The sequence below is a fragment of the Drosophila biarmipes genome, chromosome 2L, assembly GCF_025231255.1.
Source record: "Drosophila biarmipes strain raj3 chromosome 2L, RU_DBia_V1.1, whole genome shotgun sequence".
NCBI classification, from domain to species: Eukaryota; Metazoa; Arthropoda; class Insecta; order Diptera; family Drosophilidae; genus Drosophila; species Drosophila biarmipes.
Genome location: NC_066612.1, coordinates 15,562,122 through 15,576,609, shown reverse-complemented (window position 1 = coordinate 15,576,609; position 14,488 = coordinate 15,562,122). Strand labels below are relative to the sequence as shown.

At 38.8% G+C, this 14,488-nt stretch overlaps 2 protein-coding genes across 2 annotated transcripts; one reads left to right on the top strand and one right to left on the bottom strand.

Moving 5' to 3' along the window:
• The first annotated feature begins 5,741 nt into the window (after positions 1-5,741).
• Positions 5,742-6,887, top strand: LOC108033455 (protein phosphatase inhibitor 2). The gene has a single exon (XM_017107792.2). It carries the CDS (start codon positions 5,858-5,860, stop codon positions 6,728-6,730), a length of 873 nt encoding a protein of 290 aa, XP_016963281.1. The 5' UTR covers positions 5,742-5,857; the 3' UTR covers positions 6,731-6,887.
• Positions 6,888-10,709: 3,822 nt separating this feature from the next.
• On the bottom strand, positions 10,710-11,841 carry LOC122818847 (uncharacterized). The gene is given in 3 exon segments (XM_050884996.1): positions 10,710-11,502; positions 11,562-11,715; positions 11,778-11,841. Coding segments are annotated over 3 exon segments (1,011 nt in total).
• Positions 11,842-14,488: the final 2,647 nt, after the last annotated feature.

Genomic DNA, 14,488 nt, shown 5'->3' with positions numbered 1-14,488 from the left:
TTAAAAAACCATGTTAAAATTTTTAGACTTAAAAAATATGAATGCTTGTGAATTATATCATTAATTTAAACTAATCTATTAACATAGCTCTTCTTATAATTTAAATTTTACTATTAGTTTAAAATACATTCATATGCACAGAGAAAACTATGTGCTAAACTCAAACTTTTTCTTCTTCTAAAAAAATTGTAAACAGCAAAACTTAAGCAAGTTTGTCATAAAATTTTTTTGTATTGCTTTTTGTCAGTTACCTCTGTGTAAATAGGAGAAAGTATAAAATAAAAACAAAATATATATATAAACAATATAAATAAAAAAAATATTAATTGTTTTGTAAATATGGTAGGTTAATAAGTATGTACTCTTTTTTGTTTGTGTACCGGTACTTACATTTTTTTTCGTAAGTCATTTAATTCCAGCAATGACCCCTAAAAATTTTTTTCAATAATTTAATTAACAGACAATGCAAAACTTTCCAAAACAAAGAGAGTGCAATGGCGATAGTGGGTAGAAAGAGAAGGAACCATTGCGTGCGCCGCTGAGCCATAAATCATAGTTAACGTTTTTTATTGTTGCGTGATGATACGCTTTTCGTTTGGCTGAATGTTTTCCTTTTCTTTTTTCCAGCCATTTTCTATTCATTTTTGCAGCGCCCACGGCGACTGTCGGTTTTGAAGGCCGCGATGGCCAAATGGGGGTGGGAAAGGGTTTCCCAAAGGGAAAAAGTGCAGCTTCTACAAATTGGCCGCGTTTCCTTTCGCGAAAACTTCGCCTCGACCGCTGCGCATAGTGCTGACTCAAACCTAAGAAGCTTTCAGTTACTTTATGGAATACATTTTTTTAAATAGAAGATGCTCTTTTTTAATTTTACGTATTATTAAAAAAATTAGTCTTGTCAAGGGTCCCAAATAATTTACAAAAATGTTAAAATCAATCTATATAAGTATGCCAGAAAATATTTCGAATCTTAAAGTAAAATAGATTTATTATATTTCACTTTTTAAAGGAATACTTTTAGGCAACCTTTTGATTGATGGCTTTACAAAATTTGTTCTTTAATGCCGCACCAGCTTTTCTTTCTGAGTTTTCCCCCAAATTACAGTTAATTTTTTTAGGTGCACTGCGCATTTTCCTTTCCTGCAGCTTGGTTGCAATTTAGGTTTTAGTTTTTGTTTGTGCGTATTCCATTTTTTGCCTTTACTGCATTTGACATTTGGTGACTTCTGCTTGTGCGCCTGTAATTTATGTGAGTTTTGTCTCATGAAGTTTGCTTTTGGTTCGAGGACAAAACGCGAAAGTGTGTGAGTCGGGTGAAAAGACAGTGGAGTAACTCGCAGTAACTGCCGGCAAGTTTATGTGAAAAGACGGCGGACTTTGGTAGGTAGGTGAAACTTTGTCGCATAAGTTCTGCTGCCTCGTATAAGTGGTTGAGTCTCAAGCCGCCTCTTTCTTGGCAGATATACCCTCTGTGTTTCCCGCACAATCGGCTCTATGTTTGTTTGCAGTTGTCTTGTTCGCCTCGTTGTTTGCTTGTGTCTTTGTTTGTTGCTGCTCTTGTCGCTGCCTTCGTGCTTGCTCCTTGGACAAACAAATCCAGGGAAAGGGGAACCCGTGTAATTCATATTCATTAGCTGCCCCATTGTGTCATTGTCATGAAATTGTAATTTTGCAGAGAAGTCCCTGATAATTAAGTTGGTTAGCCAGTTCCGCAAGGAGCTCAGGCAGAAAGTGTGTTGAAATATTGCGAAATTATTGCGCCAGTTTTAGTGCTTCCGGGGGGAAAAAAATAATGCATTCAAGCATATTTATGTTTAAATCTTTACAATTGCACCAGCACTTTTTATCCATTTTCAGCTATTTGATACATTTTTGCCTGCAGCTAATTAAATCACTTTTTGTGGTACAGTTCATTGAGCACGGGGTCGTCAAATGCTGTCAGTTTTTACCCTGTTTACACCATTTTAATTGAATTTCAGTTCAGCTTCAAGTGGCAACCGTGTCAAAAACAACAACATCAGTCAACTTTTCAAGCTTGGCGAAAATCTAATTAATATAGCAAGGGTTCTATATGCCAAACAAATAAAAAAAATGTATCTTTTAAAATTTAAAAATATGTATATTTTTAAATTATGCAAAAATAGCTGTCATTTTAAAAATAATTAAGTTGCCTTTTAAAGAACAAAATCAAACTATACTTGAAAAGTTTTGATTGTTATCAAAAAAAAAATGTAAGCTAGAAATAATATTTACTTTACCTTTTTTTAATCTGTGCAGTTTTGTTTATTGGTTTAAATAATATATTTACCTTTAGATGAGTTAATCATTTTCCCCATTATCGCCGCGACTGACTATCAGTTACTTCAACGAAGAGTTTAGCCAAACAAAACTTTGGCTCCCCTCTCAATAGAAGTCAAATTGAATTCCAAACAAACTTCATAGCCAAATGGAAAACGCTCTCTCCAACGTGTAGTGTATAATAATCAGGATAACACACACTCAAAAGGGGCGGGCGCAGGATTGGGCAGGATTTCGGTGGAGAGATGCCAACTTTATTTAACTGTTTGCCAAGCTGTCAAGCGCTAGCTAACTGCCAGCACACACACACTCGCAGACAGGCAAACACAACAGGATTGCAGGTGATCCAGGTACTGGTTTGGTTTGGTTGGGTGGGGCAGTGGGTGGTGCAGTCGGTGGTGCTGTGGGTGGTGCAGTGGGTGGCACTAAGAAGGCCAAAAGGAAACGCGGTACATTTGCGCACAGCGTGTTTGCCTTTTGGAACGTTTCACGCTTCGATTGCACGCAGGCAAAGGCAGTAAGGTGGATATGAAAAGAGGGGGAGGATATTCATTTTAATCTTACTGAAAAATGTAATGCAAATTCACCGACTTTCATATACCTTATAAATACTATTAATTGGTAGTGGTACAAACATTTTTTCTTTTTTTAGATTAATGTCCATTAGAGTTTTCATATTTTTCTTGGAATGTTTTAATAACTCAAACACTCTTTGTAGTGTATAAATTAATTCAAACGGAAAATGCTATTATATTATTAATCGTATAAAAGAGTCAAATATGTAAAATATGTTAATTTCCAAAATTCCATACACCTCATTCCTACAAAATGACCAGGTACAAAAACGCAAACTGAAAACCAACATCTGAGCGTACGGTATGGGGGGAAAAGAGATAGGCGCTGAGCTGTGTGTGTGGAAATGGAAAAATTAAATTTTAAATATTTATAAACTACAGGCTATGCAGGCAGCGAGTGTGGGAAAACCGAAAGGAAGGTCGAGGAAACGGATGGTAGGCCAATAAAAGGAATTTGCAATTGGTCTGATTGGCTTTTAATCGCAGCAGACAGTTTTTAATAAATATGCATAACCGTTTGCGCTTTCAATTGGAACACAGTGGGAGATCCCATCGATGGACAGTTAAAGGATCCTGTCATTTGTTCGGGAGATGTGAAAATGCCGCAAGGAATTAATTGATATCTTGCAAAGAGATGGGAGTCAAACAAAATTATAAAGTTGATGGGAAGCAAATTACTAAATGTTGTGCAATCGTATTAAGATAATTCGTTTAACAGCTTACTACTTCAAAATTATGGTTTTTAAAATCCATTTTTAAAGAAAATTAAATTAGTTATTTATATTATTATAAGAAAGTTGAAATTGTATATATAAAAAAAATTATAATATTTCCGGCGATGGTTTGCCTTTTTGTGGTTCACTGTATTTCACTGACCAGCCCCCTGTTTTTCTTAAAATTGTGGGACGTTTCGATGCAACTTCTTGCGGAAACGGATGTTCCGTTGCCTAGCGGAAGACGAGAGGCGAAAGAGCCGAGGAAATTTATGATTTTGCCTTAAAATCCTGTTGATATGTGGAGGGAAGGCACCATTTCCCGCTCGATACTCTCACCTCACAGCTGTTACTTATGCGCATATGGAGCACATTGCACGTAGGAGCTGCACAGACACAACTACGGATGCGGATACTCAGATACCCAGATACTCAGACACGGATACTCAGACAGAGATACACAGTTGCGTATACGCAATGCACACATCCTGCCCGCAATACACATTGTTGCGATTGATGCACATAAGAAATGCAATCGGGCCAACTGCAATTTCGTAAATCGAAGGAAAAATTTCCTAGCCGCATCAACAACGCATCTCGTCTCCGGCAGAGAGGCAATCAAACATGGCAGGAAAACTGCAGCTGGAAAACAGTTGTTGACTGTTTGCCAGGCACCGCCTGTATCTTCATCACGACGTGGATGATCATCACCATCACCTCGGAGCAGGGCAACATCGGAACATCGCCATCGACTGGCGAAACAGGCGGAGGGCAGCAGTGAGGACATATCCTTGTCATCGTCACTTTTATGCTGCTGTTTTGTCGCATCCACTGAGCTGCTTATAAGCTCGTCATATGCGTGCCACAGTATCTGGGGATCTACACAGCGAGCAATTTAATATATATTTGACTAACTAAGTTGTGAACTGTATTGAAGTCAATACAAATAAAAAAAACGCTGCTTTAAGACTGATTTGATTTATTGTTTAAATTAACTCACACTAACTTTTTATTGGTATATCTAAATAAAAATGTTATTGTCTTAAATAAAAAATAAATTGTAAATAAATTAATTAAAATTAAAATAAATATTACAAAGTGAAATTGCTTATAATAGACTATGATTGTTTACTTTAATACAATTTTTCTTATCTTTTTTGGTTAACTATTTTTTATTTTATATATTTTTTTTTATTATTTTATCAATTTCTCTTTGTGCTTGGGCTCGTGTCTGAATGCACTCCGGCCAAAGGCTTGTTTATTTGCTGGCAAAATTGTGAAATAATGTTCTGCAATCAATTCCCAATGCAGCGCTCTGTGACCCCTATCCCCGCCCCTCCATATACATACCACACTCCCCCTTTTCCGGGGGAAAAGTCAGGGGAAGCGGGAAAAACGGTGTGCAGTGAAGTGTTTTGAAGTGGCAGCTGCCACAGAGCCAACTGCAACTGCCACAACTGCATTGGTGGCCCGGTGCTCTTATCATCGCTTGATTTACCGCCCCCTCTTCACCGATTTTCCACTTTTCTTCCTGCCCCACCCTCTATCGGAGGTAGCATGTTTGTGATGAATATGTTTACATCAATAACAAAAACTCCACTGTGGAGCATCAATAATGAAGCGCTGCTCTGACTCCGCTTAACAAAGCCCCCTTTCGCCCCATCCACCCACCTTCGGCAAAGATCACCCCTTCCGAACACGTCAAAATGAGTTTACTTTGTGGTCTTGATGGCTGCGATTGCAGCACTGCCCTCGTGGAGTATGAAGCATCGAGTTTTGAGCACCAAATACATTCATCTACACACGAGCACACTGGGTTCTTGACATCCTCAACCCAAAAACAACAGTACTAGTAATGGCAGCGAGGATTATTCTGGGGTTGCGATGGAGAAACCACGGAACTCTCGATGTGAGTGAGATTCCGTCTGTTTGGAGATTTGCTATTATCCGCGATTGAAGGTGGAATTTGTTTAGCTGCCAATGACATGGGAGTCAGTCCTAATTAATAAACATTCTCTGTTTTCGTTTTCACCGGATGGAACGAGTAAGTCAACTTCGAATGCTAAAATAATCACGAGTACCAAGGAAAATATTTTCGAGGGTTAAAAACGTTTGCTTGGGATAGTAAGCATTGACTCTTACCTTCCCCAAACATACAATAATTTTAGTCAGTTGTATAATACAAGTCAAACAAGATACACAAGCTCACACACAGCTCCATATAGGAGCTCTACATTTAAGTACAACCCATTTTAAGACTTACTATATAGAACGATGGAGACGGAGTATGTGAAGGGTATCCTGAAGTCGGGGGCGAATAGCGCTCAGCTAAGCCTCAAGGCGGCCAAGTTCGATGAGGTGAACATTCTGGCCACATTCCATCCCGTTGGCAAGGACTACGGCCACATGATCATTGACGAGCCCAAGACTCCGTTTGTCTTCGAGGATGATTTGCCCAAGGAGTTGGACACAAATGCTCTGATCGAAAAGTTGCGCCAGACCTCGAAGTCGGAAATGCCGGCATTTGGCATTGAGGGAGATTCGGATGATTCCTCGGCAGACGAGGACTTTCCCGAATCTGTGGAGGAGAAGGTGCGCAGAATGGAGTTTGAGAGCCGTCGCAAGCAGCACTACAAGGAGTTCTTCTCGGTGCCCCTGGCTCGACGCCTTATAGCCGAGGAGTTCGGCGAGTCGACCACCTCCGAGTGCAGTATTCGCAGTGAGAAGTTGATGGAACAGAATGAGAACTGTTGTGAAGATGATCAGGCAATCGGTGGAGAAGGGAGTCTTTATTCAGCCTCCCGCTCTGGCAGTTATTCCGAATACAGGACATCAGAACCATTTGACTTAGAACCCGGACTGTCTCCCAGCCATCATTGCTATCAGAAACTGAAGGCCGATATCTATAACCAGCCCCCAGAGGATATGGCCTCGTTGAGCCATCTGCATCGCCTGCCATCGGTCAACGATGACGATCTCAATCAAGATCTAAGAGTTCCACACACTTCGGTCATTCCGAGTGAACGACAAACCGTGCAGGAGGACAAGTTAGGCCCGAAAGTCAGTAGCGGAAGGCCGGGAACTGTACGCATTTGCAAAACCAGCTCCGATACTCGGGCTGGAACCTCTAAGAAGGTGACACGTTAAAATATATATATTTTTTTTGAAATATTTTTTATAAAAATTTAATGTTAAGCTATCACAGATCCTGAGAACCCCAAATGATGGGTAGTTCAGAAGCTCAAAATTTATGTTTACAATGCGGTCTATAAATAAATATTTCTCCGTTACTTATTTATTTATAGCAAAGTTGTTTCAATTAACTTACCTAGCTATGAAAACATAAAAGGTTTTGAAAGGAAATTCACCCTCACATTCCCAAATATAGCATTTTTGTAATGGCTTTTTCAACTCATCGATAAAGTTCCTCCAATAAGTTTGCGCCGCTTTTAGCCTTCTTACTATGCCCTGCCTAAGCTGCTTACCAACTTTCTAGGCAGATACCTTTGGCCTATCTAATTGTCGAGATCCTGATATGATTAGCCCACTCACCTTCAGTTGCTCCTTTCATTGACACTTCGCCTTCCTAAGTTCACTGGACTGAGGAATATTTAATTACCCCATGACCTGGCTGTAATTACCACTTGGCCAAGCTAGAGATATAAAGGATGCAAGCCAAAAGTTTGTCTAATAATTTATTTCGGCATTTGGTTTCGTAATTGAAAATTCCTTTTGACAGTCCAACCAGCCGAGGAGTTTTCCTTCCGGCCAATCGCCTTCATTCTGATTTAATGTTTTGGCTTTTTCAATTGTTAAGGTATCTGGTTTCTGGCCTTGAAGATAATTTCTGGAATGTTACAACTGCAAAATCACTTGAAATAATTATGCAAAATGTTTAATTTAGCCATTAAGTGTCGTAGCAGTTCAGTTTTATTATTATTAAGCTCTGGTCAATTCGTTTGCAAATGAAAGGACAACACGAAACCGGATGGAGGTTGAGGAGTTGGAGGTCGGAAGTGTCATGAATATTTATAGGGGCCATGTTATCATTGAATAGATTTCAATTAGATTTATTTGCGAATACTTTGGCAGAGTGAAATGAATAAAGGCGACAAAGTTGGTCTTGTAAATACAACTGAAACGATAAGGTCATTTGCTTTAAACCAAATGTGGGGAAATTTAAAGACAAAGCAAACATGTAAATAATAGTTGTTCAGTTATTCGAGAGAATTTCAGAGCTTGCATCAACATTGACTATTTATTAAATACAATTACCATTAAGAAAACCCCCTTGTTCTTCCGTCTTCCGCTTGCAGGACATTTAATTGTTGATTCTTCACTCAAGGCTTTTAAATGCATTTAAACCGAAAAACACTTAAATTGGACAAACAACATGGACGGCTTAACCCGCTGGCAGCATTCTTAACCCCGTGAAGCCATTTAATGCGAACTCGCCATTTGGCCAAAAATGATGGTCGAAGTGAAATTTAAGTTGGCTCCAATTGATGGCCGCAGCATCTTTGTCTCCGTCCGTTCCTCCATCTCCGGACCCGGGTACGGTTCCTCGTGGCATCTCCGTCTCCGCCTCGGTCTCCGTAACAATTGCCGTGTACATTTCATTAAGTGCATAAGCCCGTCCGGCTGTCAGCGCTTCCCGCTTTCTCCTCTTTTGTTCGTCCTCGCTTCCACTTTCCCGGCCTTCCCTCGTTGCCACTTCTGCTGGCTGTTCTGTTCGTGTGGAGCGTTTTTAAGCCGGAAAATTATTTTTAATGCTATTTACACTCACAAATGAAAATGCAAGCGCAAATAAAGGCCGCCAGCAGTCACGAACTGGCCAACAACTTAACTGGCATAAATGCCACTGGCCAAAAAGAAAATATATATTCTGCAAGACGAACTGCGGCGAAAGTAGAGTAAGCGAAGAAATACCTTAAGATTTGTGTTATATTATATAGATACTAAACTAACTGCACTATCATATTTCAAGTTCACCTTAAAAAGTGTGTGACGTTATTCCATACACTCTTTAATATACTTTTTATTATCATGAATTGAATATAAACTCAAACTTTAAACCGAACGAATATTATATTGCTCTTAAATGTGTTTTTATTACCCCATATATCTTAGTAGTATTTTATGTTTCCGAAACTCTTCAACCCAAACTGGCACAGGGTGTTGGAAAAACAGAAACTGGACAGAAAGCGAGGCCAAGGCAAAGGCGCTGCCTTAAATCAGCTGCACACTTTTCGGACATGGACCTCGACCTGAACGCGTGTCGCTAAAAAAGTTCAGCTAAATATTTGCGAAACCATTTTCGCTATTTGCGATGGCATTTCGTGTGGCATGCGGCATCTCTACCCTGCCTTCCGCGCAGCCCCGTTCCGTCATCTCACGTTGCAAGTGCAGCACGCAAGGAAAAACTCAGGGGGCATGGGGATTTAGCCGGGGAACTGGGGATTGAGCTGCACTTGCCTCGCTGGGGCATCAATTTTCATTTTGATAAATTATAAAATGGCCCAGCGCTGGCACCCAGAGCACCGAACACCGAACACCGAGCCCCCAGCACATCCTCGGCCGGGGGATAAATGGATTGCCTGGCGATGGCCAGCATTAACCCATGGCAGCAGCCTTGAAAATTGAATGCCAATGAATTGCGAGGGGAGACAACAAAGCTGCTTAGATGGCTGAACGAATGGGGAACGCGATTCCCTACAAGGAGCGGTTCTGGTGGCCACTTTATTGACGCATCAATCATCGTAACTCGAAGCGGTTTAAAACCACTTTCGCTGTGGTTTATTGAATTAATGGATGCCTGACTTCTCAAACTTTAAGCAAAATCAAGAGCCAAGACCTGGTAGACTGAATATTATACTGCTCATAGTTATAAGAATTCAGAAGTCAAGTTTGTTAATATAATAATTGAAAAAAAAAAATTAATTAAAAATTTATTAATTGTAAAAATGTAGGTGAATATGATTAGTTTAACTTCTTTAAAATATCTGATACATTCTAAACTATTTTTAAAATTTCAACTATTTTAGAATGAAGTGTTTTATATAAGAGCTATTTTCCAAAACTTTAGGGGGTTAACAAACTAGCCGAAAGTGGCCCGGATTTTTCTTAGATATAGCTTATCATCATTAGGAGAATTTTATCGAATTTTTTTCTGTCTCTCTCGCTTTTTCTCTCTCTCTCTCTTACCCTTTCTCCGTCATGTAAATGTAGTGTTGCAAGTGTGGCCAGCCAGTGACATTGTTTAATTGATTGCCACTCAACTTCTCTATTCCCTCAAACTAGCTGGAAAAGCTAATAAGGATTTATGTAGTTTTAAGCTTGTTGATTTTTTTTGTGCACCTGGTCAAACAAAGAGAGTGTTTGGGGTGGGTCAGGACCTAGGATTGGGGTGTCACGAGCCAGAGGTCAGGGTCACGCAGGTCACCCTTTTTTAGGCTCCGCCTAAACAAATATGGAAATGCACGCGAGCCAAGAGCGAGCACGTAGACAGGATAAGGACCAGAAAAATGTCCTTTTATTCCTTTTTCGCTCGTTCTCTATCCACCTTCCTCTGCTTCCTCTGCTTGTGTTTATTTGTAATCAATTAAAGGATAAGGCAATCTATTACAAAGCCAGCTGTCCCCGTTCCCCCACGAGTGGCGTGACTTGTTTGCTCAAATACTGCAGCTGAGGGGAGTGTAACCCTTCTTCGTCACTCCTTTTCCCTGGTTAATAATTACCTTGTCAAGCACGCATGAATATTTTAATATTTTCGCACAAATTATCCCCAAATTGGAGTCAATGAATATTTAAGGCATGGTTAGGTGTTTGGAGTTGAAGTCAACCAAGCCTATTAATTATTCATAAAAAATATTTTGCAACCCATTGAGCTTAAAATGAAATAAAAATTTTTTAACTTTTAAGTTGAACAAGAAAGTTTATATCATATAGTCACCCAGTTTTCTTAAAATTTTATTGGACCAAATCAATAATCTACGATTCGATTAATTTAAATTTGATTTATGTTAAACTCAGAATTTATTTATTTAATAAGGCAAACACTTAAACTATTTAAATAATGAAAATACATCGTATTATTTTTATTGCGTTTACATTCTTGTAGTCATGACTACCAGCCATCCGTTGTTGTCGTTGAAGTAGTACTGTAGTTTTGATTAGATGTGCCGCCTCTTGATCGATTACTATTTCCGTTTCCCCAATTGTTATTGCCTTGCCAGTTTCCTGGGCCCATTCCATTGGGCCCACCAGGTGGTCCACCCATTCCGTTTTGCCCTCCAGGTGGTCCTCCCATTCCATTCGGACCACCCATTCCGTTTTGCCCACCCCTTCGGTTGTAACCGCCCTGGCCACCCATTCCAGTTCCACTTATGCCTCCGTAACCCATTCCATTGCCACCCATTCCGCCTAATCCCATTCCATTGCCACCCATTCCTCCGGGACCCATTCCATTGCCACCCATTCCGCCTGATCCCATACCATTGCCACCCATTCCTCCAGGTCCCATTCCGTTGCCACCCATTCCACCCGGTCCCATTCCATTGCCACTCATTCCGCCTTGTCCCATTCCGTTACCACCCATTCCACCGGGTCCCATTCGATTACCTGAACCCATTCCATTTCCACCCATTCCCATTCCATTCATAGCGTCATAGCCCATACCACCAGGACCTATTCCAGTACCACCCATTCCTACGGGTCCCATTCCATTACCACCCATTCCCCCCGGTCCCATTCCATTACCGCCCATTCCATTACCTCTCATTCTATTTCCGTTCTGTCCACCCATTCCGTTGCCATTCTGTCCACCCATGCCATTGCCACCGTTTCCGCCGTTATTCATTCCGTTCCCTCTGCCCATTCCAATTACAAGATGCCTGCTTTAAAAATTGTAGGTATAACAACTTTTTGCGGGAGACCCAAATTTCAAGTATACAATGCTTAATATAATAAAGGAACGGACGAACCTGAACTATAGTGCTGTTGCTCCTTTCCCAAGCATGTGGGATATTTTCCGCATTGAGTGCCAATTTGTGTTGAATCTGTACAGGGATCCTCTTTTATAATGCAAACCTGGCCAGAAGGACATCCTATATCTTGGCAGTCACGTCCGTATTCTATTTTTGTGTAATATATAAAATATCTAATAAAGAAATATATATATAAACATGGACTTTACTTGTGTATCCCTGAACAGTGACGACGGTTGTAATTATTATATATATCCAAACAAACTTTCCCATTCCAAGACTTTAATTCAACGTTGCCCCACAATTGAAACTCCTCTTTGAACTTAGCTTTCAAAACACCCTCATTTTTATACATTTGTGACCACCGTGCATGAAGAGTTCTAGTAATTGCTTCAATTAAAGTAAATTTACTAAATGAAAACATTACGTTGAGCTAATTAAGTATTACAGATTGATTGGTCTGAGTTTTGAGATAGCCACGGATTATTTATCGAATTAATGGGATAACGCTAGGAACTTCATTATACTTATTTGCCTTTAAATTTAGCAATGCTTAATTACAAAATAGGCAGTTAGAGTATCAGCATTCGACTACAGCATTTCGTCTTTCCTTTAACTGTTAAGGCTAATATTAAATGTAATAACATTGAGTCATTACAATAAGGTGTAATTTAAATTGTGCTGACTTAATGTATTTCAGAAGAGCTAATTATTTTTTTACACCAGAAAAATATATTACTTTACAAGTGTAATTAAGGTTATATTTGCACATACTTAACAAGCTCACCAAAATTGTCAACTGCCTACTTAGCGCAAATGAGATTTTCTTGGCCTCCGTTTCCACAATTTACGAGCATAACAAATGAAACAAAGTTTTGTTCTCCAACACTTGGATATCTTCCATGGAAGTCGGAAAAGTTTAGACCAGGGACCAGTAAGAAAAAGAGAATGGTGGGAATATGTAGCTGCATCTTTATGCGCATATGTAAACATTTCCTGGCAGCAAGAAGTGCAAAAATCCCATGGCTAAACTACTTTGGCTTAACACGGCCTCAACTTTTTGCCCAGTTGAAAAAGTTTGCAGCCCCAAGAATGTGTACATCATCCTTTTATATATTTGTTCCACAATGGTGTTATAATTCACAACTTGCGCCGGAACGGGGCGTAAAAACTTTCACATGAAGATGTGCTAAAATTAAATTACAAAAGTCATGTACGAAAATGTATAATTCTTTTATTTTTTTCCTAAAATGTATGGTGTCAACTGATTTAGTTTATGCTATAAATAAAACTAGTATGAAATAAATAAATTTATTTTGTTTTCAAAAATAAGCCGAAAAATATTTGGATTGTTAAGCAAAACCATTTAAAAGCGCTCCCAACTTTGGTTTTACTTTTCGAACTTACATAAAAATGTAACCCTTTGATATCCGATACAATGCAGTAGCTACCCGAAAGTGTTTATTCAACAATGTAAAACGAAATAACAAACAAATACAAACTCGAAAATACTTTCATTATTCTGCAATATTTGATTTTCCCTTCGGCACAAACCATTGACTGACTGACTGGAACTGGTCATAGATTGGATTTGTTTTTTTCACTTTATTTAACATTTATTTTTATGTAAAGCTTTCTGCTTTTGAGTAAAGAAATTTTGCAAACCAAAATTCCAGCCAGGCTGGTCAACGTTTGTTTGCGCAGCTCTCCTCTGAAAACGAGTTAAAAAAAAAAAAAAAAATAAAAACATGTACGCGATATGGAGAGACGAACCTGACAATTTAAACGAAATGGCCATTATTTAAGGCATTTTTTCGTTCAAGTGCTCGCCATTAAATTTATGCGCGATAGCTAAAATAAATATCAACACGAAATTATTTGCTTTTGGCTGCCAAAAGGTTATTGGCATAAATATTTTCATTGATTTTATGGCGTTAAAATTTCAATTTTTACCTGAAAAATGGCTTTCGTCTACGCTTTTGTTTTGCCATTTATATTTGCGGCACGCTGAAAGCTTAAATTGAGATTTTTCGGTGTGTCTCGATACATAAAATATTTTTAGATTTCTTTAAGAATACATATGATTTTTAAAATGTTGTGTTTTAAAAGAGTTGTATAGGTATTTTTCTTACCGCTCATAAAGAAACAACTCTCCCGGAACTGCAGCTAAAATCTGATTTCATTTTCGGGCACTTTTAGCGCCAATTTAAATTTCTGAAAAAAATACAAGCCAGTAAAACCGAAACCCAAAGCAGCCGCACAAAATCGGCGCCTGACCACACCCCCTTTTTCCACAAGCTGGGCGGACTCATACTCGTCCTTTCTGTCCGGCGGAGACTTAACAGCTCGACAGCTGTCCGTCTGCGAGTGTGCATTCGTGCTCGCGTGAAGTCCTGCACTCAGAAAACAGCATTATCTGGGTTTCTTAATTGTAATTAACTAATATGAACCTTTTTGTAGGTATTCAGGACGTGGAAAATAATTTTAAAAACTAGTGAGTAATAATGAATGGTCTAAACTAAAATAGTTTATGCTATAAATAAAACTAGTATGAAATAAATAGCCCATGCTTAACAAAACAGATTATTCATAGTTATCAAATTTATGAAATGATTTTATGAACCCTTTTCCAACTTTTACAAACCATAAGTTTAGTTCAGTCCAATTTTTGAAATCACTTTTATATCGCGCCTTTCAAATTCATAAATTAAGTCACCATTTGGATGTACCCGACTAGTTTATAATGTTATCTATATAGAACTTAGCTTGTATTTTTGAGTTTCTGAATGAGTATTGTGGTATGTTATAAAATCAGCTAAGTATTTAGCAAAACATTAGGCTAAGTATTTTCTTAAAACAATTAAATAAAAGAAAACAGCTTATCATTATGAAACCGTTTTTTTTAGTTGATTGTGGTCAT

Coding starts and splice junctions, on each gene's coding strand:
- LOC108033455 (XM_017107792.2), top strand. CDS start 5,858: ATGGAGACGGAGTATGTGAAGGGTATCCTGAAGTCGGGGGCGAATAGC.